Raw genomic sequence first — 24,846 nt, 5'->3', positions numbered from 1 at the left:
CCAAGTCCCTCCTCCCTACCTTTGATCTTAGCCTGCTGGACAAACTTTCCTCATTCCTGAAGAAGGGCTTATGCCCGAAATGTCGATTCTCCTGTTCCCTGGATGCTGCCTGACCTGCTGCGCTTTTCCAGCAACACATTTTCCGCTCTGATCTCCAGCATCTGCAGACCTCACTTTCTCCTCAAAGAAAAAAACTAGAGTACAATTCTAAAGTGGGTGCATGACAACATGTGAATAACATTGAAATAATGTGAACATACAAACAAGGAACAAGAGGGGGCCCACCACCGTGCAATAAGATCATGGTTGATCTGCTCTATATTCCTGTGTATCCCGATAATCTCTCATCCCCTTGTATCAAGATGATACTTACCACGGGCCTTAAAATCATTTAAATATTCTGCATCCACTGTCTGTTGAAGAAGGGAATTTCAAATATACACAACCCTCAAAGAAAGAAATGTTTCCATATCTCGGTCTTAAATGGCTGACTGCATATTTTTAATGGAGGAGAAAGTGAGGTCTGCAGATGCTGGAGATCAAAATTGAAACTTTATTGCTGGAACAGCACAGCAGGTCAGGCAGCATCCAGGGAACAGGAGATTCGACGTTTCGGGAATATGCAGGAATTCTTCATGCATATTTTTAATCTATGACCACTAGTTCTAGATTCATGAGAAAACATCTTTTCCACCCAAGTCCCCCCAGAATCTTATCCCTTTCAATTAAGTCCCCTCTGACTATTCTAAACACCAGACGATACAGACCTAGTCTGTTTAGTCTTTTCTCGTAGTCAATCCACTCATTGCAGGTATTATCACGCCCAGTAAACCTTCTCTGAACATTTTCTAATGCATCAACATTCTGCTGTAAGTACAGTGACCAGTACTGTACACAGTCCCCCAAACGCAGTCTCACAAATGCCTCGTATAACTGAAGAATAACTTCACTACTCATACATTTAATTCCCCTTGCAATAAAATAGAACATTGTTAGCTTAACTGATTACTTGCTGCAAGAAAAGCCATAAATATCTCCTCCATAATAATACTCAACACCAGTGCCCTGCAAGGCTGCACATTCAGCCTCCTACCGTACTCATTATGTATTCATGACTGTATAGCCAAATTCTGCCCCAACTCCATTTACAAATTTGCCGATAACACCACTGTTGTCGGTCAAACAACAATGAGACTAAGTACAAAAAAGAGATTGAGTGCTAAGAGGTATGGTGTAAAAACAACAATGTCTCCATCAATGTCAGCAAATCAAAGGAGACTTCAAAAAGCCTGTCTGCATCAATGGTGCTGAGGTGCAGATAGTCGAGAGCGTCAAATTTCTGGGAGTGATGATCACCAACAATCTGTCCTGATCCACCCATGATGACACAATGGTTAAGAAAGCACAATAATGCTTCAGGAGGCTAATGAAATTCGGCATGATCATAAAGACACTTACCAATCTTTACAGATGCACCATAGAAAGCATCTGTGGGATTCGTCAATGAAGAGCAGTTGCCATACTGTGCTGTGATGTATCCAGATGCTTTGGAATTGTCTCCATCAATGTCAGCAAATCAAAGGAGACTTCAGGAAGCCTGTCTGCATCAACGGTGCTGAGGTGCAGATAGTCAAGAGCATCAAATTTCTGGGAGTGATGCTCACCAGCAATCTGTCCTGATCCACCCGTGATGGAGGGAAGGTTATGGAAGAAGTAGCTGAAAGTTTTTCAGCCGAGATCACTACACTGAGGTACTGCTGCAGACACATTCTGGAACTGAAACAATTGATCACCAATTGGCAAGTGGCAAAGTGGGCAGCACGATGGCAGTGGGCAGCACGATGGCAGAGTGGTTGGCACTGCTGCCTCACAGAGCCAGAGACCTGGGTTCAATTCCTGCCTCAGGCAACTGTCTGTGTGGAGTTTGCACATTTTCCCCGTGTCTGCGTGGGTTTCCTCCGGGTTCTCCGGTTTCCTCCCACAATCCAAAAATGTGCAGGTTAGGTGAATTGGCCATGCTAAATTGCCCGTAGTGGTAGATGTAGGGGAATGGGTCTGAGTGGGTTGCTCTTCGGAGGGTCGGTGTGGACTTGTTGGGCCGAAGGGCCGGTTTCCACACTAAGTAATCTAATCTAATCTAAACAAGTGAAAACCAACAATTACAACCAGCTTTGACTGTGCTAAGTAGGACTCCAATCAGTCGAGATTTTTCTCTTCAAGATTACCCCTGACTTACGCTTTGCTACAGCTCCGTTATGCTATATTCCATCAAATATGAAATGTCAAGAGCAGTCATATTCACCTCTGGAGTTCAGCTCCTTTGTATGTTTGAACCAAAGCTGTAATGAGGTGAGGCCCAAGTGGATCCCAAATAGTACTCCGAGTCGTACTGCTGACTATCCTTGCTCTGTTGCTGATAAGAACAACTTCTCTATTATTTCCAGACTGTGGCCACTTGCTGTCCTACTTATCTGTGTATCATCAAATTTGGCTATAACGTAGTTGTTGCCTTTGTCCAAGTCATTTGCATAGTTCAGAAACACTAAGGAACCAGCACTGATCCGAGTGACTAGTTACAGTTGCCAAAGTGAAAATGACCAACTTGTGCCAACTGGTTTCCATCAGTTAGCCAATCCTCCAAGCATGAATACACAAAAATCTCAGCGCTACCAGTAGGAAACAATGATAGAAGTATTATAGTTTTGCTGGGAAGGGGCTTGAAAAGGACACTGGCTGTTTGGATACACAATTAGCTAAGTGACAGAAGCAAAAAGCAGCAGTGAACAATTATATTTTAGACTGCAGGAAAAGGATTTGGTGCACGCTAGTTATCTGGTCTGTGACAACTGCTCTTTCTAATGTACATAAATAACTTAGACTTTGGGATCCATAGCATAATTTCAAACTTTGCCAATGATACATAAATATAATGAAGTGTAAGAAAGACAGCAGATTTATGAAGGCATGGACTGATGAAATTAGCAGATACATGGCAGATAGAATTTAATGTAGAAACATGTGAATTGATTAATTTTAAAAGGAAAAATGAAGACAGCGATAATAAACTAAATAAACCAAGGAGCTGCAGAAATAGAAGCACATCTACAAAAATATTGGAAAATGGAAGGACAGGTTGAGAAAGCTGTTTAAAAACGATCTTAAGTTTATGAATAGATGTATAAAATACAAAAGAAAATAAATTATCATAAACCTCAAATCACTGATTGCAGCTCCACTGAAGGATTACATCCAACCTTTGGGCAACAAGAATGGAAATCAAGATCTCGGGAGTTACATTAAAATGGTACTATAGATGAGGAAATTAAGGAACTTGAGAAACTGAGATTGTTCCCCTTGGAGAGACAGAGATTCAAGGGAGATGTGATAAAGGTGTTCAAAATCATGAGGGACTTGAAATAGATTAAGAGAAACCATTTTACTGGCAGAAGGAACAACTATCAAAGACTACTTAAATTAACATGAAGTAGCAAGTGGCAGGGTGGAAAGGAGGGAGGAAAGGGGAACAGTATTTCATTTTACGCTAGTTTATATTATTTTGAACATGCTGCCTGGATGGTGGTAGAAGTGTACTCAACATTTCATATATAACGAGGTGCTGATTTATTGTGGATTATCTGGGCACCACATTTCAGGAAAGATACCTTGGCCTTGGGAGCAGAGCTTCAGTTTATCAGAGTTACAAGATAGGTTTTCACACATTAGTGCTGGTTAAGGGGTGATGGGTGATTTGATTGGAGATTTATGGGAAAGACAGAATGACCAAGAGAGGATAGAGAAAACCTGGATAGCTAAGGCATAGTCTTTAAGGCAGACAATTCAGGAGCAAAATTAGGGAATATTTCTGTGTTCTAAGCGCAGTATAAGTTCAGAACTTTTTTGTAAATAGCTACTGATGCTCAACCAATTGTAAAATTTTAAATCAGGGAACAATAAGGTGCTTGCCATCAAGAAATATTCAAGAATATGGTGGTGGGTGTATGAAGTTATGTTGCATATCAGTCATATTTCGCAGAACGACAAAAGGAATATGATTTCTGCACCTCGGTACTGCCAGACCAACATGTACACATTAAATAGTTGTATTAGAAGATACTGTCAGACCAACAGGTAAACAATTTTAGATTTAGATTTTAATGTTGCCTGTACTCAAGTACAGGGTATAAGAGGACAGTGAAAATTATACAATGTCGCCGCACATGGCACCATCATAGATATAAAGTACCGAGGTACAAAGTTTGAGTTACAGAAATAGATAAATAAATAAATAAGCACTACAGTCTTTTTAGCATAACAGTAGAAAAATAAGAAACAAATATTACACCGTGCCCTAAGAATGTGCTGCCTGGGAGAGTGCTGGATGCAGATTCCATGAGATTTCAAAGAGAGTTGGATATGTATTTGAAAGTGATGAATTTAGAGGGTTACGAAGATAAGGCTGGAGAATGGGACTAGCTGGATAGCTCTTTGGGGAGCCGGTACAGACACAATGGGTTGAATGGCCACCATATGCATCATAGAAGTCTGTGATTCTAAGAGGATGCTGCCAGACCAGCAGATACACAAACAACATTATGTTAGAAACCAGACTGACCTTGTGAGAAAGATTTTGATGCTGAAGAGTAAGCATGTTCAGCACAGAAAGACGGTGTTGCTGGCCATACATGTGACACCACCTCCTCTGCTTTGATTGGAATTTCTTCATCGCAGAAGAGATTTGGTTCCAAGCTACCTGATGAGACACTGCTTGCACCATCCTGGGAAACAAAGAAAACTGTAATAGTTTGAGATCAATACTCTACACAAATATACATTAAACTTTTTTTTTTACACAAGACTAACTCACAGCCTATTTGGGCAAAATGTATTGGACACCATATCATATGATAAGACCTCAATATTGGATTTAAACAAAGATCATGAATTGTCTGTTTTGATCCTTAAAAACAAAGTAAGAATAAATTGAGCATAAGGGGGAAGAACAGTGGAGGGTGTATTGACAATGAATAATTTTGAAAGGAGTTTTCCGAAAACATGGATTTCATAGGATTACACTGGAAATATGACACAAACAGACCATTCAGCCAAAACAATCCATGTCAATGTTTCTGCCCTACTTGTGCCAACTCCCAACTCCCCTCATTAAAATCCATCATTACGATCCTCAATTTCCTTCTCACCTATAGGCCTCTCCAGCTTCCTCCTATTCACTTCCATGTGGGACTTCCACTCCCTCACTGGGGAAACAAAGTTTCTTGTCATCCTTGTAAATTTTGACACCCTCCATACTGCCTCAATATCCCATTTATAATATGGTGTCCAGAACTACACACAGTACACTAGGTGTGAACTAAATAATTTCAGTCTAAACTTAATTCTCTACTTTTTAATTCTGTCTGTTAAAATAAAGCCTATTGCTTAGTTTGTTTTTCTTGTAAAACTGTGACCCAACTTTAATGATTGCTGTATTTACTGAAAAATCTTATATGTGTGCCAACAACTTCACTAACATCATGCTGATTTACACATGCTGCAAGTGATATACATTCACAGAGTCATAGAGATGTACAGCTCCGAAACAAACCGTTCAGTCCAACTCGTCCATGCTGACTAGATATCCCAAACTAATCCAGTCCCATTTGCCAGCACTTGGCCCACATCCCACTAAACCCTTCCTATTCATATACCCATCCAGATGCCTTTTAAATGTTGCAATTGTACGAGCCTCCACCATTTCCTTTGGCAGATCATTCCATACACGCACCGTGAAAAGATGTCCCTTAGGTCTCTTTTATACCTTTCCGCCCTCACCGTAAACCTATGCCCTCTAGATCTGGACTCCCCCATCCCAGGGAAAAGACTTTGTCTATTTATCCTATCCATGTCCCTCATGATTTTGTAAACCTCTATAAAGGTTACCCCTCAGCCTCTGACACTGCAGGAAAAACAGCCCCAGCCTATTCAGCCTCTCCTGAAACCTCAAATCCACCAACCCTGGCAACATCCTTGTAAATCTTTTCTGAACCCTTTCAGGTTTCAGAACATCCTTTCGATAGGAAGGAGACCAGAACTGCATGCACTATTCCAAAGGTGGCCTAACCAACGGCCAGTACAGCAGCAACCTGACCTCCCGACTCTGATACTCAATACTCTGACTAATAAAGGAAAGCATACCAAATGCCTTCTTTACTATCCTATCTACATACGACTCTACTTTCAAGGAGCTATGAACCTGCACTCCAAGGTCTCTGTTTTGCAACACTCCCTTGGACCTTATCATTCGGTGTATAGGTCCTGTTAAGATTTGCTTTCCCAAAATGCAGCATCTCGCATTTATCTGAATTAAACTCCGTCTGCCACTCCTCAGCCCACTGGCCCATCTGATCAAGATCCTGTTGTAAGCTAAGGTAACCTTCTTCACTGTCCACTACACCTTCAATTTTGGTGTCATCTGCAAACTTATGCTCACATCAAAATCATTTATATAAATGACGAAAAATAATGGATTCGGCACAGATCCTTCTGACATTCCATTGGTCACAGGCCTCCAGTCTGAAAAACCCTCCACCACTACCCTCCGTCTTCTACCTTTAAGCCAGTTCTGTATCCAAATGGCTAGTTCTCCCTGTATTCCATGACATCTAAGCTGGCTAACCAGTCTCCCATGGGGAACATTGTCGAACACCTTACTGAAGTCCATATAGATCACATCCACCGTTCTGCCCTCATCAATCCTTGGTTTCTGCTGGGTCGCATTCTCTAAACAAATTTCATCTTTTTGAATGTAGACTAAAATGCAGCTTTAACATGGGTAAAGAAAACTAGAGATGGCAGAAAAAGACAAGGAAAGGCAACTGGCAATGGAAAAGAAAAGAGTGGAAATGATACCCTAAGACAGCAAACAGAAGCTTAAAATGATACAGGTTAAATAGGAAATAACACAGGCTGATGCATTGGGAAGAACTAGACTCAAAATTTGAAGTCTACTAAGGAAATGCTTAAATTTACACAAGTCCTACCAAAGTTCAAGAAAAAAAGACGTGGAGGCATTCCTCATGTCATTTAACAAAATGGCTAGAAATATGAATTATGCAAAAGAGGATATTGCTTCTACAGGCTGTTAACAGGTAAAGCACAGGAAATTTATGCCTCACTGTCAGAATTATAATGCTGCAGAGAAATCATATTCACTTGGAATTAGTGCCTGAGGAATATTGGCAAAGGTTCTGGAATTTAAGGAAACAGCCAGAGCAAACCTATACTTAATTTGAAAAGCAAATTAATTTTGACATTTGGAAGTGAGCATTAAGCAGGTGAAATTCTTGGAGGTTATTTTCCCAGAGGAGTTAAAAAACTCACTTCCTTTAGTAAGAAGGCATGTTGAGGACCAGCGTACCCTCTAGTTCTCTTTTTGGCTGTGCTGGCTTTCGAGGTTTGTGAGTGGTAGCGATTTCTGTAACCAAAAGTCAATGCCAATGCCAATTGCTGTGCATGGAAATTTGGAGCGGGTACATACGCAGGCAGCCTTGCAGCTTACAGGGAACTTTGTAGAGGGCCAAAGGATTGTAACCACCAGACAGGCAGCAATAATGGCTTACGATTAAGAACTTTAAAAAACATTTTCTTAATTCACAAGTTTTGGGCATACTGGTGAAGACAATCATTTACAGCCCAATCATAATTGCCTAGACCAAGGGCAGCAGTTTCCAAAAGGACGTGAATGAACCAGATGGGTTTTTCCTGACAACCAGCAATAGTTTCATGGGCATCAATAGACTTTTAATGACAGAATTTCTTTATTGAATTCAAGTGCCACCATTTGCCATAATGGGAGTCAACCAGGGACATTATCAGAGTGTCTGGATTAATAGTCTAGTGATAATACCACTGAGCCATCACCTTCCCACAAAATTAAACCTTTATTCCATCACCACTGACTCTAGTTTTTGTAGGGCTCCTTGTTGCCACACACTTACCTCACCTGTGGAATTTAATTATTTTTGGTTATGCTGGGATCTGATGTATAAATTAGTCTCCCATTTTTGTTTCATTTAAAATCATTGTATGCTTAATTTTGCTGGGAACTTGAACTACGAGTACCCTGCGAATCTCCTCGTAAGAAACAAAAACAACTTGCTGGAAAGCTCAGTGGGTCTGGCAGCATATGTGGAGAGAAATCAGAGTTAACATTTTGGGTCGAGTGACCCTTCCTCAGAACACAATTCTCCTCATAAGAATGTGTCTAACCTGTTTCTAAATCTCCTTTATCATTCTCTGTTTCACCAAATAATTTTAATTTATTTTCAGGGAGTTTAAACAGGAAAGTGTTCTAATAATTTTAAAGATAGTGGATTTGTTTTTAAAAAATACAGCAAATGATAACAACAATGAATTTATCACCTGTGGGGGTAGAAGCGGAGACATTCAACACTTTCAGTACTAAGTTGGTTGGACACTAGAGGCAAAATAAACTTGCAGAGCTCTGGGGACAGAAAGGGGATGAGATTGACTGGACTCGCTCTAAGAGAAAGCTGGCATAATCTCGGTTGGTAGAATGGCCTCACGCTGTTCTGAGATGTACCAGGATATAGTTATCGAAATTATAATGGTGGAAAAGAGCTACTTATTTCAATAGACATTACATCAGTCTAACAAGTGAGTAAAGGATAGGAGGACAAAAGCCCAAATCTTCCAAACAGCATCAAAGCCCCTTTTGCTGATACTACTCAGATTCCACAATTAGCGATGATTGCCTCCAATTTTTCTGGTTGAAATGCAGGATTCACCTGAACTCAGTCAGCTCAGTATTCCTCAGAGGCAGCAACAGACATAATCTACACACAGGCCTTCAGCAATTCCACCCCCAAAACAGACTTACTTTTCTCTCGTAGCGATACGCATCCCTGATATCATCATCTGAGTCGGTTTCCTCCTCATCCAATTCAATAGATTTTCTTGGTGAGTTTGCCAAACTCCCCATGCTCCTGCTGAAGGCAGATTGTTGGACACTCTGTAAATGTTCCTGGGAAGAGAATAAGACCAAATCCTCTGTCAGATAATTCCTTACAATATCATCTGGTTTAGATATCAATGCTAAACAAAATGTGACAATATGCCAAATAAGGAGCTATAAGGGAAGACAGCCTAAAGCTTCAACTAAAAGGGAGGCTGTAAGCAGACCTTAAAAGGGGAAAAATCTGTTGAGAGGAGAATGATTTAGAGGGGAAATTCCTGAACTCCCCCTGCTTCGGCAGGCAAAAGCAGAGTCATCAATGGTGGAAATAGTAAACCAGAATTGGTAATACATAAATATCCTGTGTGGTTTGGAGTAGGGGTAGGCTGTATGGCCGGAGAAGATTACAGAGAATCAGAAAGGAACAGGCAATAGAAAATAAAACTAAGAACGAGAATTTTAAAAATCAAGACTTTCCTTTCTTGTGAGCCATTCCAAAATCAGAAGATTTGCTTAACGAATTAGAGGTTCACCTTGAAGGACTGAAATGAGGTGTTTTTTTTAAACCCCTCAAGTGGTTATGCCACTTTAGCACTCTTTGGCTCAGCAGTCAGGGTCAATAAATATTTTGAGAGACAGTGATAGATTCCTAATAGGAATCTGAGGTTTACAACAGAATGTGGAATTCAGAACAGATCAGCCATGATCTCATTGAGTAGCCCAGTTGCGATAAAAGGAACAAATGGCATATTTTGGTTCCTCATTGGTATGTTTGCATCTAGGTCAAGTTGCACAGGAGAGATAAGTGAATGGGATTTTATGAGTTAAGATTGGGATAGAGTTTTGAATGATTCCCCACAGCATAAAACTATGGAAGCAGGCTAGTAGTTTATTGAAATAACGAAATCTTGCGATAACGCTTGCAAAAAATGAAAGTTTCAGCAGCACACAAATTAGCGAAGAAGTCAAGTCAATCGTTACCAAAGGGACAGAAATAGGTTTTCTTGGCGACAGTATGGATATTTGGTAGGAAGCTTTGTAAAGGTACAACTTTGCAAGAGAACTGTTGCTCCTGACAGATAAATAAGGGAGAATCAGGATGAATATTAAGAGTTCAAAGTGGAAAAGGAAACGAGGAAACATGAGACAGAAGGTGCATGAGAAAGTGCAAACGATTTCATATAATTTTTGTAAGTATTTTAAGTACCTGACTCTTCGCCACCTTCCCCTTAGAAAATGACCCATTTATTTTGCCCACATTTCTGGACATTAACCTTAGTGGAGATCATGGAACAAAGACAAATATTTAAAAAAATAGTTCATGACTCACAAAAATTAAAACATTGCAGCGATGAAGGATGATAACGATGAAGGAGGACTCATAGGAAGGGAATAAACCCACTATGACTAAGGAAGTTAAGGATAGTGTCAAACTGAAATAAAAGGCATACAATGTGGCAAAGATTAATGGTAAACCAGAGGATTTGGAATGTTTTACACGTCCCAAAAAATAATTACAAAGGCTGAGGAAATAAACTGAGGGCAAATTTTCAAGTAATGCAAAAATGGACTGACAGTGAGATTAAAAACGAAGACAGAGGCCAAAGTGAACATAAGGCCCTTAGAGAATGAGATTGGGAAATAATATAACAAAGGAAAAGGCAGCAAAGGCATTGAGGATTATCAGATTGCCATGATTTTATTGAATGGATTTTGCCAGCGCTGGATTGTTTGAGCTATAGAGAGGGGCTGAATAAGCTGGAGCTGTTTTGCCTAGAGAGTTGGAGGCTGAGGGGTGACCTTACAGTGGTTGATAAAAGGCATGGATAAGGTGAGTAGACAAGGTCTTTGGGTGACATAGGTTTAGGGTGAAAGGGGAAAGATTTAAAAAGGATTTAAGGGGCAACTTTTGCACGCAGAGGGCGGTGTGTGTATGGAATGAGCTTCCAGAGGAAGCGGCAGAGGCTGGTACAATTACAACATTTAAAAGATATCTGGATGGGTATATGAATACGAAGGGTTAGAGGGATACGGTTCAAGTGCTGGCAAATGGGACTAGATTAATTAAGGACATCTAGTCGGCATGGGGGAGTTGGACCAAAGGGTCTGTTTCTCTGCTATACCTCTCTGTGACACTATGAAGGGTGGAGCAGACTCAATGGTTTTTTTCTGCTCTTACGCTTTAGCATGTTGGTGCAAACTGGTAATTGTTTGATATCCCGTAATTTTCTTATTTTTTTGCTGGGATATTTGTATCGATAGCCGCGGGTGAGGTGCTGGAAGACTGGAAGTTGGCTAATGTGGTGCCATTATTTAAGAAATGGCTGTAAGGAAAGCCAGGGGATGATAAGCTGGTGAGCCTTTTGTCAGTAGTGGCCAGGTTGTTGGAGGGGACTTTGAAGGAAGGGATTTACATGCATTTGGAAAGGTAAATATTGATTAGAGACAGTCAATATAGCTTTGTGGGTGGGAAATCATGCCTCAATAACTTGATTTGAGGTTTTATTTGAAGAGGTGACAAAGAAGATTGATGAAGACAAAGCAGTAAACATTGTCTTTGTGTACTACAGCAAACCATTCAACAAAATTCCACTTGGTAGACTAGTTAGTAAGGTTAGATCACATGGGATCCGGGGGAGCTAGCCAACTGGACACAAAATTGGTTTGAAGGAAGGAGAAAGACGGTGGTGGTAGACTGGTAGCCTGAGACCAGCAGTATGCCTCACGGATCACGGCTGGATCCATCTGTTTTTCATTCTGTATATAAATGTGAATGTTGGAGGCATGGTTAGTATACTTGCAGATGACAACAAAATAGATGGTGTAAGGGACAGCAAAAGTGGTTATCTCAGAGTACAATGGCAGCTTGATCAGATTGGCCAACGGGCCATGGAGTGGCAGATGGAGTTTAATTTAACCGAATGAGAGGTACTGCATTTTGGCAAGGCAAACTGGAGCAGATCTTATACAGTTAATGCTAGGGCCCTGGGGAGTGTTGTTGAACAGGAGAACTAGAGGTGCAGGTGCATAGCTCCTTAAAAGTGGTGTCACAGGTAGACAGGGTGGTGAAGGTGGCATTTAGTATGCTTGTCCACATTGGTCAGCCCATTGAGTAAAGGAGTTGGGATGTCATGTTGTCATTGGTGAGGCCAATTTTAGAATACTGCATATAATTTTGGTCTATCTACTGTAAAAAGGACGTTGTTAAACTTGAAAGGGTGCAGAAAAGATTTACAAGAATGTTGCCCGGACTGGAGAGTTGTTGCCCAGACTGGAGAGTGTGAGCTATAGAGAGGGGTGGAATTTGCAGAGTTTCTTTCCCCCCGGAACATCAGAAGCTGAGGCGTGCCCTTATAGAGGTTTATAAAATCATGAGGGGCATGGATACTGTGAAAAGCTGAAGTCTTTTTCCTAGGGTGAGGGAGTCCAAAATTAGAGGGTACAGGTTTCAGGTGAGACAGGAAAGATTTAAAAAGGAACTGAAGGGTAACTTTTTCATGCAGAGAATGGCGGGTATATGGAACAAGTTACCTGAGGAAGTGGTACAATTACAACATTGGCCAATCCCCAGGAAGGAAACATTTTGTTAAGAGGAGAAACTGAATAAGTTGGGCTTGTACTCTGTGGAGTTTAGAAGAATGAGAGAAGACCATGTTCTCAGAGTACTTAGGTGCAGAAGGATGGTTTCCTTTTGTGGGAGAGTCTAGTACAAGGAAGCTAATATCAGACAAATGGGTCACCTATTTAAAACAGAGTTGAGTAAGAATTCTTTTTCTGTGCTAATCTGTATAATTCTTTAATGCAGAGGGCTGCCAAGGCTGAGTCTTTCAGTACATTCGAGGTTTGATAAACACAGTTTAAATCATTGAGAGAATTAAGGGTTGAGAAAAGGCAAGAAAAATGGAGTTGAGAGTCATCAGATCAGCCATGATCTCACTGAATTTGGAGTAGACTCAATAGGCCAATTGGCTTACTTCGGCTCCTGTATCTTATAGTCTTTTGGTCATTTCAATACCCTGGCGCTTGTATTTTTTTTTATTACCTGCAAGTCTGGATTGGCTGCTGCCTTCTGCAGCTCAGCACTTATTATTTTCTCTGTTTTCTCCCTTGCTGCCTGTTCCACCATGCGCTGGCTTAGTACAGACAGCTTTGCAAGTGCAGAAGAGAGCTCATCTGTGGCCAGGGCTTGCCTGGCCCGATCCTGCCAGCTCATTGCTCTCTCTGTCAGACACTGCAAGGCATCTCCTTCTGGTAAACGAACTGGAAGCTTCTGAAGGGAAACGAGCAGTGAAAGAATGGTCTCAAGACGTGGCCTTCGAGAGCGCATGCACAATGGGCACAAGAATTTCACCTCCTTAGTTTGCCAGGCCAGTCCTTTTTTTTGTGTACCAGTTTTGGGTAGAGGAACACAAGTGCTGTGAAACCAGTCTTTACAAAGTTCACACTGTAACATAAAACCACTGGCTATTTTGCGACACACGCAGAACTTGATTTCTTCAATGCGATCCACCATTGCCATTTTAGCCAGGTTTGCTGCTCTCAAAGAATGCATAGCTTCACATTCCTTTTGCTCCATTGCACGGAAGCCTGCAATCTGAAGAATGTCAAAAGAAATATGTAAAAACATATCTGGCACACAACTTATCAGTACAGACAGGACATGAATAGTGATATCTGCAATTTTATTAAGAGTTAAAAATTAAGTTTCACCGAGTAACAGGAAATGACCAAATGATCAGTGAAAACTTCCCCAGTTTTGAAAATATCCAAAATTATAATAACATACGAGTTAAAAACAATCAACCTTGCTGTTATATTCACTACAGGGTTCAGAATAAATGAACACGACTCGAGTATATAGTCTGAATTTTAACAAAAGTGTTAAGGGAATAATCATAATTTGGCCATCTGTAAATTTTGTTAAGAAAGGTGAACTGAGTAAATCTATGGTAGGGGTTATAATTATTTGCTGCCACTGTTTTATGCAGTCCTCAGTCTGGCAAGAATGGGCTAGTTTTCAAAACATAATTACACATTTTCACAAAAACACAATTAAATACATCAATATCTGGACCAGTTTTGGGAAGATGTAGATTTTTTCGTAGAGTCAGAGATGTACTGCATGGAAACAGACCCTTCGGTCCAACCCGTCCATACCGGCCAGATATCCCAACCCAATCTAGTCCCACCTGCCAGCACCCAGGCCTATATCCCTCCAAACCTTTCCTATTCATATACCCATCCAAATGCCTCTTAAATGTTGCAATTGTACCAGCCTCCTCCACTTCTTTCAGAGATATCATTACACCATCTGGAGCAAGTTGGATTTGAAACCATACCTCCATTGCCCACAGACAGGGATTCTATCACTGCACCACAAAGACGAATCATACATTTTTTTTAAAAATTTCACCTATTTTTCTAATCAACCTGTTCAGAGATGTTATTTCAAACTTCTGTAGTAGGTGAGACTTGAACCCAAGTCAATGAGTTCATGCGTGGGGACACTACCACTGGGTCACAAGGGTCCTTCTGGGGTGTTATACCTACACAGGATGAATGGACTGCACCTGAACAGAACCAGGCCCTTGCCACGTGGTTTGTCAATTTAGTAGAAGGATTAGCCAGGAAGTAATATTAGTGAAGAAAATAAATGATGAAAAGGAAGTAGGAGAGCCAGTTAACACCAGAATAAGAAACACTGTGGAACTAATGTCAAAATGCACATTTTGGTGAGACTTTTCATTATCAGAACAATTTGCACAAATATCAATTCAAGAGGTAAAGCATCATTTATAATGCATTAAAGCAGAGTGCAGAATGGTTGGCAATTTGACTCTGAGACAGAGGCATTACCAATGGTAATATTCTTTTATTCATTTATGGGATGTCAACATTGCTAACTGGCCATCATTTATAGCTTTTGAGAAGGGGGTGAACTGCCTTCTTGAACTGCTGCATTACACCTACTGCACGTTGACCGACAATGCCATGAGGAAGGGAAGTCTAGGATTCTGACCCAGCAACAGTGAAGGAATTGCAATGTATTTAAAAGTCAGGATGGTGAGAGGCTTGCACAGGAACTTGCAGATAGAGTTGCCCCCATGCCCCTGCTGCCTTGTTTTTCCAGATGAAAGTGGTTGTGGGTTTAGAAGGTATTGTCTGAGGAACTTTGGTGAATTTCTGCAGTGTACCTCACTGAGTTTCAGTAGTGGAGGGAGTGGATGTGGTGCCAATCAAGTGAGCTGCTTTGTCCTGGATGGTGTCAAGATTGAATGTTGTTGGAGCTGCACCCATCCAGACAAGTGGGGAGTATTCTATGACACTCCTGACTGGTGCCTTGCAGATGGTGGACAGCAGATCTGCAGGCCTCATTTTCTCCTAGACGGTGAACAGGCTTTGGAGGGTTAGGAAGTGAGTCACTCATTGCAGTATTCCTAGCCTCTGATCTGCTCTTGTCACTGCTGTGTTTATGTGTTGAGTCTAGTTCAGTTACTGGTCAATGGTAACCCCACTAATATTGACAGCGGGGAAATTCCATGATGGTAACACCACTGAATGTCAAGGGGCAGTGGTTAGATTGTCTTTTATTGAAGATGGTTCCTGCCTGGCATTTGCTTGGTGTGAATGTCACTTGCCACATCTCAGCCCGCGCCTGGATATTGTCCAAATTTTGACGCTTTTGAAAATGATCTGCTTCAATATTTAAGAAGTCACAAATGGTGCTGAACGTTGCAACATCATCAGCAAACATCCCCACTTCTGACTTATACAGTGGAGGGAAGGTCATTGATGAAGCAGCTAACAAAGTTTGGGCCTAGCTCACTATCCGGAGGAACTCCAGCAGTGATGTCCTGCAGCTGAGATGACAGATCTCCACACAACCACAACCATCTTCCTGTGTGCCAGGTATGACTCCAACCAGCAGCATGTCTACTCCCTGGAGTAGACATCAAAGCTAGTTTTGCTAGGGCTCCTTGAATCCCCACACTGTCAAATTCAGCCTTGATGTCAAGGACTGTCATTCCTGTCTCAACTCTGAACTCCATTCCTTTGCCCATGTTTGAACCTAGTTAGGAGATGCATAGCCCTGGATGAACCCAAATTGTGTGTCACTGAGCAGGTGCTGCTTGATAGCACTGCAGGTGACACCTTTTATCACTGTTGAGCGAGAGTAGATTGATGGGGTGGTAACTGGCTGGGTTGGATTTGTCCTGCTTTTTGCATACAGATCATTCTGCTATAATGCAACCATTGCTTTCTTCTGAAACCCTGTGCTATAGAAAATCACACTATGGAAAACAGTCAGAAAAAATTGCGCTGTAAAAGATATATGTAAATAGAAAATCGCTACGGTCATTCAGGAGAAAGTCTGTGTTAGCCAAATAGCACCCACAATTTGTCAATCGCGTTATAGCCAATTTGCATTGATGAAACGCACACTATACTAAAATGACCTGCATAGGACATACCTGGGCAGTTTTTCCACACTGTAGGGTAGATGCCAGTGTTGTAACTGTGCTAGAAGAGCTATACAGTTGGGAGGTAGTTCCCCTGGGAGTCCTGAACATTGACTCCAGGCCCTCTGAAGTCTCATTGTTTCAGGTTAAACATGGGTAAGGAAACCTTGTGCTGGTTAGCAAGGGATCGGTATGTTTTGGAGCACAAGCCTTCAGTACCATTGCTACAACATTGTCAGGATCCATAGCCTTTGCACTATTCAGTGCCTTCAACTTAATCTAGATATCACACGGAGTGAATCGAATTGGCTGAAGACTGGTATCTATGATGCTGGGGCCCACTGGAAGAGGCCACAATAGAACATCCAATTGACACTTCGGTTTGAAGAGTGTTATGAATGTTTCAGCCTTACCTTTTACACTGATATCCTAGGTTATTCCATCATTGATGACGGTGATATTTGTGAAAGTACTGAGTTAATAAAATGCGTTGCTGGAAAAGGCACAGCAGGCCAGGCAGCATCCGAGGAACGAGAGAGTCAACGTTTCGGTCAGGACCCTTCTCCAGGACTGGGGAGGGGGAAAGGGGTTGAAAGATAAATGGGAGAAGAGGGATGGGGATAAGGGAAAAGTAGGCCATTGGTGGGCTAAGGTAGGAGATGATAGTGATAGGTTAGTACGAAGAGTGGAATGGATAGGTGGAAAGGAAGATGAACAGATAGGTCAGGTCAAGAGGGCGAATCGGAGTTGGAGGACTGGATCTGGCTTGGGGTACAGCGGAGATTGGAAACTGATGAATTCAATGTTCATGCTGTGTGGTCGTAGGCTCCCGAGGCGGAAGATGAGATGTTCCTCCTCCAGTTTGCGGGTGGCCTTGTGTAGGCAGTGGGGGAGGTCCAGAATGGATAAGTCCCGTCCTCAGGGGAGCGAGGGGGCGGAGAGAGTATTCGTGGATGACCACAGGAAGGTGGGGTTGGTTTGTGCTTACAGACCAGATATCCAGAAGAATTCCGCAAATTTGCCCTCGGTCTCTCTGATATAGAGGAGACCCCAGTGAGAGATACAACAGATGAGGTTGGAGAATGTACAAGTAAATCTCTGCCTGATTTGAAATGATTCCTTAGGGCTTTGGACAGGTGAGGGGAGTGGGGGTGGGGTGCAGGTTTTGCGCCTCTTACAGCGGCAGGAGAAGGTACCAGGAGTGAAGAGGGGGATGGTGGGGAGTGTGGATCTAACAAGGGAATCACAAAGGGAATGGTCCCTACTGAACTTAGACAGGGTGGGGAGAGAAATATATTTTTGATGGTGGGGTCTGACTGTAGGTGGCGAAAGTGGCAGAACACGACGTGCTGGATTTGGAGAGTGATGAGATGGAATGTGAGGATTCTATCTTCATTGGGGTTGGGATGGGGGGGTTCGAGAGCAGAAGTGTGGGAAATGAAGGAGGCGCGATTGAGAGCATCGTTGACCACTGGGGAGGGAAAATTACAATCCCTGAAGTAAGTGGACATCTTGGATGAATTGGAGTAGAATTGCTCATCCTGACAGCAGGTATGGCAGAGGCAGAGGTACTGAGAGTAGGGGATCACGTTTTTACAGGAGGGGCAGTGGGAGGTGGTATAGTCAAGATAGCTGTGGAGTCAGTGGGTTTGTAGAAGATGCCAGTGTGTAGTTGGTATCCGGAGATAGAGACACAGAGGTCCGGAGGGGCAGTGGGAGGTGGTATAGTCAAGATAGCTGTGGGAGTCGGTGGGTTTGTAGAAGATGCCGGTGTGTAGTTGGTATCCGGAGATAGAGGCACAGAGGTCCAGGAAGGGGAGGGAGGTGTCAAAGATGGACCAGGTGAATTTGAGGTTGGGGTGGAAGGTGTTAATGTGGTGAATGAACTGTTCAAGTTCCTCATGGGAGCACGAGGCAGCACCGATACAGCCATAGATGTTGCAGAGGAAAAGGTGGAGGATGGTGCTGGTGTATCTGTGGAACAGGGACTATTCTACACATCCTACGAAGAAGCAGGCATAGCTGGGACCCATAGGGGTACCAATAGCCATCCCTCTAGTCTGTATGAAGTGAGGATTGAAAGGAGAAGTTGTTGAGGTTAAGGACCAGTTCTGCCTATCCAATGAGGGTATTGGTGGAGGGGGACTGGATGGGTTGGTGGGAAAGGAAGAAACAGAGTTTTTAGGCTTTCCTTGTGATGGGTGCCGGTATAGAGAGATTGAATATCAATGGTGAAGATGAGGTTTTGGAGGCCAGGAAATTGGAAGTCACAGAGGTGGAGGAGAGTGTGAGTAGTGTCACGAATGTATGTAGAGTGTTCCTGGACCAATGAGGACAGGACGAAGTCAAGATAAGTGGAGATAAGTTCAGTGGGGCAGGAGCAGGCGGAGACAACCGATCGACAAGGGCAGTCGGGTCTGTGAATTTTTGACAAGAGATAGAACTGAGAAGTGCGGGGTTGGAGGACTATGAGATTGGAGATCTCCTGATTTCTTTAGCATCTGCAGTCCTAACAGTGTCTTAGTTGCTGCAAACCATACTGCAAAACCACTTCCAAGGATGCCCACCTTGAAGAAATTCTCCTCCTCCTCCTCCCTCTGCAAGGATCTCAGTGAATCTCTCTCCACCTGCAACCTTCTCCACCACCCTGGTCATCTCTGCCACCCTGGATCTGTTCAACCACATCCTGAAACAATCCCGCTACTACAGCTATGTCTCCTTCCTCAGTGCCTGCCTACGTAACTGGCTTATCTCCCATGGCCTCCAGACTACATTCAATTTGGATCCAACCAGGACAACCACTACTTACAGCAAATCCAGAGCCTCCACAAACAGTTCTCCTTCCAAATACTCAGCTCCACGCTTGCAGCCATGTGCCGACACTAACTCTCTCTATAGTCAGCCCTGCCCCACCTCATTCTTCCAGACCCGCAAAGGACCTCTGCTCTTCTTCATCCGGAGAAGGATCCACACACTCAACAAATGCTTTATCTCCAACCTATCGGACATAAAGGAGAAGTACACCAAACTCTTACACTTAGCTCCAAACCCAGGGCTCCATTACCACTCCGGACCCCATCCGCGACCTCCTCTGGACGCTATTAATCCACTTGCCTCCAATGCCGTGGTTGATGATGTCACTCCCGCCAGTGCTGATGCCGTCACTTCTGCCACCATCACAGCACACACCACCCCCGTGGTCACCAATGATGTCACTTCCAAACTACAAACTGCGTCCAACCCCGCCTCTTCCGCAAACATTGCTGACGTTACACCTCACTCTCCCCCCCCTCAACATTGCTACTTCTACCACCATTGATGACATCACTTCCACCCCTGCAAACACAGTCGACCACGCCATCTCTGGGATGCCTCCAGTCATGTGACTGGTGATATCATCATTGGTCACATGACCCCTCCCACCCCCACTGTTGAGACTGTCTCCACCCTCACTCCCAACTCCAGCCCCACACCAGGACTCAGCCCTGCTGGGTTTTTACCACACCCTCAGACCTCCCCCTCACTAAAGGGCAAACTGTCAGTACTCAGCAAACGTCTTACCTACATTGTACTCTGCTCCCAACATCAGTGAATTCTGAAGTAACAAAAAGGATTGATGAGGGCAGAACGGTAAACATGATCAAATGGATTTCAGTAAGGCATTACATTGTACTCTGCTCCCAACATCAGTGAATTCTGAAGTAACAAAAAGGATTGATGAGGGCAGAACGGTAAACATGATCAAATGGATTTCAGTAAGGCATTCGACAAGGTTCCCCATGGGAGACTGGTTAGCAAGGTTATATCTCATGGAATACAGGGAGGACTAGCCATTTGGATACAGAACTGACTCAAAGGTAGAAGACAGAGGGTTGTTTTTTCCAGACTGGAAGCCTATGACCAGTACAGTTCCACAAGGATCGGTGCTGGGTCCACTACTTTTTGTCATTTATATAAATTGGATATATTTAGTTGTGAGCATAAGAGGTATAGTTCAAAGGTTTGCAGATGATACCAAAATTGGAGGTGTATTGGACAGCAAAGAAGGTTACCTTGGATTGCAACGGGATCTTGATCAGATGGGCCAATAGGCTGAGAAGTAGCAGATGGAGTTTAATTTAATAAATGCAAGGTGCTGCATTTTGGGAAATCAAATCGTAGCAGGACTTATACACTTAATGGTAAGGTCCGAGGGATTGTTGCTGAACAAAGAGACCTTGGAGTGCAGGTTCATAGCTCCTTGAAAATGGAGTCACACGTAGATAGAATAGTGAAGGCGGCGTTTAGTATTTTTTCCTTTATTAGTCAGAGTATTGAGTACAGGAGTTGGGAGGTCATGTTGTGGTTGTACAGGACATTGGTTAGATACTGTTGGAATGTTGCGTGCAATTCTGGTCTCCTTCCTTTCGGAAAGATATTGTGAAACTTGAAACATTGGCATATGGAGGATAGTGGGGTGGTGTAGATTAGGTGGGCTTGGATCAGCGCAACATCGAGGGCCGAAGGGCCTGTACTGCACTGTATTCTTCTATGTTCTATGAAAGGGTTCAGAAAAGATTTACAAGGATGTTGCCAGGGTTGGAGGACTTGAGCTATAGGGAAAGGCTGAACAGGCTGCGGCTGTGTTCCCTGGAGCATCGGAGGCTGACTGGTGACCTTATTGAAGTTTATAAAATCATGAGGGGCATGGATAGGGTAAATCGGCAAATTCTTTTCCTTGGGGTGGGGGAGTCCAGAATTAGAGGGCTTAGGTTTAGGGTGAGTGGGGAAAGATACAAGAGAGACCTAAGAGGCAACATTTTCACACAGAGGGTGATACGTGTATGGAATGAGCTGCAAGAGGAAGTGGTGGAAGCTGGTACAATTGCAACATTCAAAAGACATCTGGATGGGTATATGAATAGGAAGGGTTTGGAGGGATATGGGCCAGGTGCTGGCAGGTGGGACTAGATTGGGTTGGGATATCTGGTCGACATGGAGAGGTTGGACCGAAAGGTTTGTTTCCATGCTGTACATCTCTACGAGTCTATGACTGGAGGAATGCAAATGTGATTCTGTGGTTTAAGGGTAAAAAGGAAATGTCAAAGAATTATAGGCCAATTAGCCTTACTTCAGTGATGGGCAAGTTGTTAGAATCAATTCTGAGATTGGATAAACTGTCACTTGAAAAGGCATAAACTATACAGGGAGAGTCAGCACAGGATGGTCATGCCTTACATATGAATTTGTTAAGGAAGTGACAAGGAGGATCGAAGAGGGTAGTGCAGCGATTGTTGTCTACATGGATTTCAGCAAAGCATTTGCCAGGTCCCACATGCAGACTGGTCAAAAGAAAATGCCCCTGGAATACAGGGTAATGTGTCAAATGGAATACAAAATTGCCTTAGTAACAGGAAACAAAAGAGTAACAGTCAAAACTGCCCTTACAAATGGAAAGTTGTTTCAAGTGGTGTTCAGCAGGGCTCAGTGTGGGACCTGTGCTGTTGTTTTATACCTTAAACATTTGGACTTGAGAGTATATGGGGGTGGCCGCTGGGAGATTTGCAGATGAAACATTATTGGCCAATAGCTCTAAGCTACAAAACAAAGGTTGGAGGAGTAGGCAGGAAAATGGCAGATGGAGTTCAACTCTGATAAGTGTTAGGTAATGTATTTAGGGAGGGCAAACTGGAAAAGGGAATATAGAATAAATGGGAATATACTGAATGGCATAGACAAAGTGAGATATTTTGGCATCGGATGCACAGGTCCCAAAAGGTAGCAGTAGAGGTAGATAAGGTTATAAAGGCAGCATAAGGAATGCTCTCCTACACTGGCAGAGATAAAGAATACAAAGGTAGGGATATAATTAGAAGAACTACCTGTAGTTTCCTCTAGTGCAATGGTTGCATTATTGTGCAACTCCACATTATAGAAAAAGCACATTTTAGAAACAGCACAAAGTGTAACCACATAACAGCCAACACAAGTTTTAAAAGTTCACACTTTAGAAACAGTGTCCCCAATTTGTCAGTCGCGTTACAGCAACTCATGTTAACAAAACACACGTTATAGCAGAATGACCTATAAGAAGCTGGTGAGGCCACAACTGCAATACTGTATGCAGTTTGGATCACCACATCACAGGAATGATGCAATTGTGCTGAAAAGAATGTAGAGGTTTACAAGAATGCTTCCAGAGATGGAGAACTGTAGCTAAGAGTGGAGGTTGGGGTTGTTTTCCTCAGAACAGAGAAGGCTGAGGGGGCGACATGGTTGAGGTATACAAAATTATGAGGGGTATAGATAGAGTAGATTGGAGGAACTTGTTTCTCTTGGCAGAGTTCAAAAATAAAGGGTCATAGATTCAAGCTATGTGACAGAAGGATCAGAGGAAATTTGATAATCACAGTGCAGAAAGAGACCGTTTGGCCCACCACATCGGTACCATCCCGCCAAAGATTTCCCACCCAGCCTGAGCCCGCCACCTATCCCCATATTTACTATGGCTCGTCCACCTAGATTCCACATCCCAAGATATTGCGGGGAAAATTAGCACTGCCAATCCACCAACCTTTGGACTGAGCACTCAGGAGAAACCCTCGCAGACATGGGAGAATGTGCAAATAGGAGGAAAAAATTTTTATACAGAGAGTCATTCGAATCTGGAATTCGCTACCCGAATTGGCGGTGGATGCATGGACCCTCAACTCTTTCCGTAGGTACCTGGATCTGCAGCTTGAGTACTAAAACCTGCAGGGCTTTGGGCCATCTGCAAGAATATGGCATTAGAAGGGACATCTGGGTTTATTTGCATCAGCATGAACAATATGGACTGAATGACCCCTTTTTGTGCTCTGGTTTTTATAGAAGGGAGGCCTTGTTGGAGCTGTACAGAACTTTGGGTGGCCACAGCTGGACTACTGTGTGCAGTTCAGGTCGCTATACTGTACAAAATAATGTAATTGCATTCAAGGAAGTGCAAATGAGCTTCACCAGGATATTGCCTGGAATGGAGCATTTTAACTACGAAGACAGGCTGGATAAGTTTGGGTTATTTTCTATGAAGCAGAGAAGGTTGAAGGGGGACTTGATCAAGGTATAAAAAGGCACTGACAAAATGAATAAAAAGTGGACATTTTCCCTTAGTTGAAGGGTCAATAACAATGGGGCATTACCTCAAAATGAAGAACAGGTAGTTTCACGAAGATTTTAGGGAAAAAAAAAACTTTTCCACTCAGAGGATGGCAGGGTCCGAAATGCGCTGTCTGGGAGGGTTGTTAACAATGGGGCATTACCTCAAAATGAAGAACAGGTAGTTTCACGAAGATTTTAGGAAAAAAAAAACTTTTCCACTCAGAGGATGGCAGGGTCCGAAATGCGCTGTCTGGGAGGGTTGTTGAGGCAGGAAACCTCACAAACTTTAAGAAGTACTTTTATGAGCATGTGAAGTGCCATAACATTCAAGGCTATGGGCCTACTGTGGGAAAGTGGGCCTAGTGTCGATATCAGTATAGTTTTGGCGGTACAGATTCAGTAGCCAAATGGCCTCTTTTGTACTGTATCTGTTGCAAATGCTGCCTTATTTTACTAAAACCTGCCTTACCCCAAACCAAAACAATTTTTTGCACACCATCTTTCTCCTTTTCAAAACAAATGTAAAGTATACAGCAAGGGCAGCATGATGGCTCAGTGGTTAGCCCTGCTACCCCACAGCGCCAGGAATCCAGGTTCGATTCCGGCCTCAGGTGACTGGGGAGTTTGCACATTCTCCCAGCATCTGCATGATTTCCTCCGGTTGCTCCGGTTTCCTCCCATAGTTGAAAAGATGTGCAGGTGAGGTGGATTGACCGTACTAAATGCAGGGTTACAGGGTAGGGGTAGGATGCCGTACCACACTGTAGGAATTCTATGAACCCATATAGAATCACTACTGTGCTTCCCCACTGTCACCTCAAATACCTGCCTAGATTCATTCCTGAGAATTAGGTCAGCACGCTCCATTCTCAGACCATCTACATGTTGACGTGAAAAACTCTCTTTTATACACTTCAAGAAATCTGGCCCCTCCAATCCCTTTGTGCTACAGTTCTCCCATTTAATACTGGGGTAGTTGAAATCCATTAATATAATTACCCACATTATTTTTACATGCCTTAGTGAATTGACTACATATCTGCCCCACAATTACCCAAGCTGACTATTTGAGGGTCTACAATACACTCCCAACAATGCGATTGCCCACTTTTTATTCTTAAGTTCTCTCCACAAAGCCTTATTTGATGACCATTGCAAGATATCATTCCTCCTTACTGCAGTAACCGACTTCCTGCCCTCTCCTGCCAAAATGTTAAGTTGAAAATGTGTTGCTGGAAAAGTGCAGCAGGTCAGGCAGCATCCAGGGAACAGGAGAATCGACGTTTCGGGCATAAGCCC

At 42.9% G+C, this 24,846-nt stretch overlaps 1 protein-coding gene across 1 annotated transcript in view; it reads right to left on the bottom strand.

Annotated features, from left to right (window-relative positions):
* kdm5a (lysine (K)-specific demethylase 5A) overlaps window positions 1-24,846 on the bottom strand; it is a 207,806-nt gene that overhangs the window by 10,725 nt on the left and 172,235 nt on the right. Inside the window, exons 23-25 of the mRNA XM_043708905.1 lie at window positions 13,014-13,565; window positions 8,897-9,040; window positions 4,613-4,775 (exon numbers count right to left, since the gene is read on the bottom strand). Of these exons, the coding sequence (XP_043564840.1) occupies window positions 4,613-4,775; window positions 8,897-9,040; window positions 13,014-13,565 (859 nt within the window). The remainder of the gene's footprint in view (window positions 1-4,612; window positions 4,776-8,896; window positions 9,041-13,013; window positions 13,566-24,846) is intronic.

The sequence above is a fragment of the Chiloscyllium plagiosum genome, chromosome 19, assembly GCF_004010195.1.
Source record: "Chiloscyllium plagiosum isolate BGI_BamShark_2017 chromosome 19, ASM401019v2, whole genome shotgun sequence".
Classification (NCBI taxonomy): Eukaryota; Metazoa; Chordata; class Chondrichthyes; order Orectolobiformes; family Hemiscylliidae; genus Chiloscyllium; species Chiloscyllium plagiosum.
Note: the sequence above shows the minus strand (reverse complement) of the source record. Positions and strands in the feature narration are given on the sequence as shown.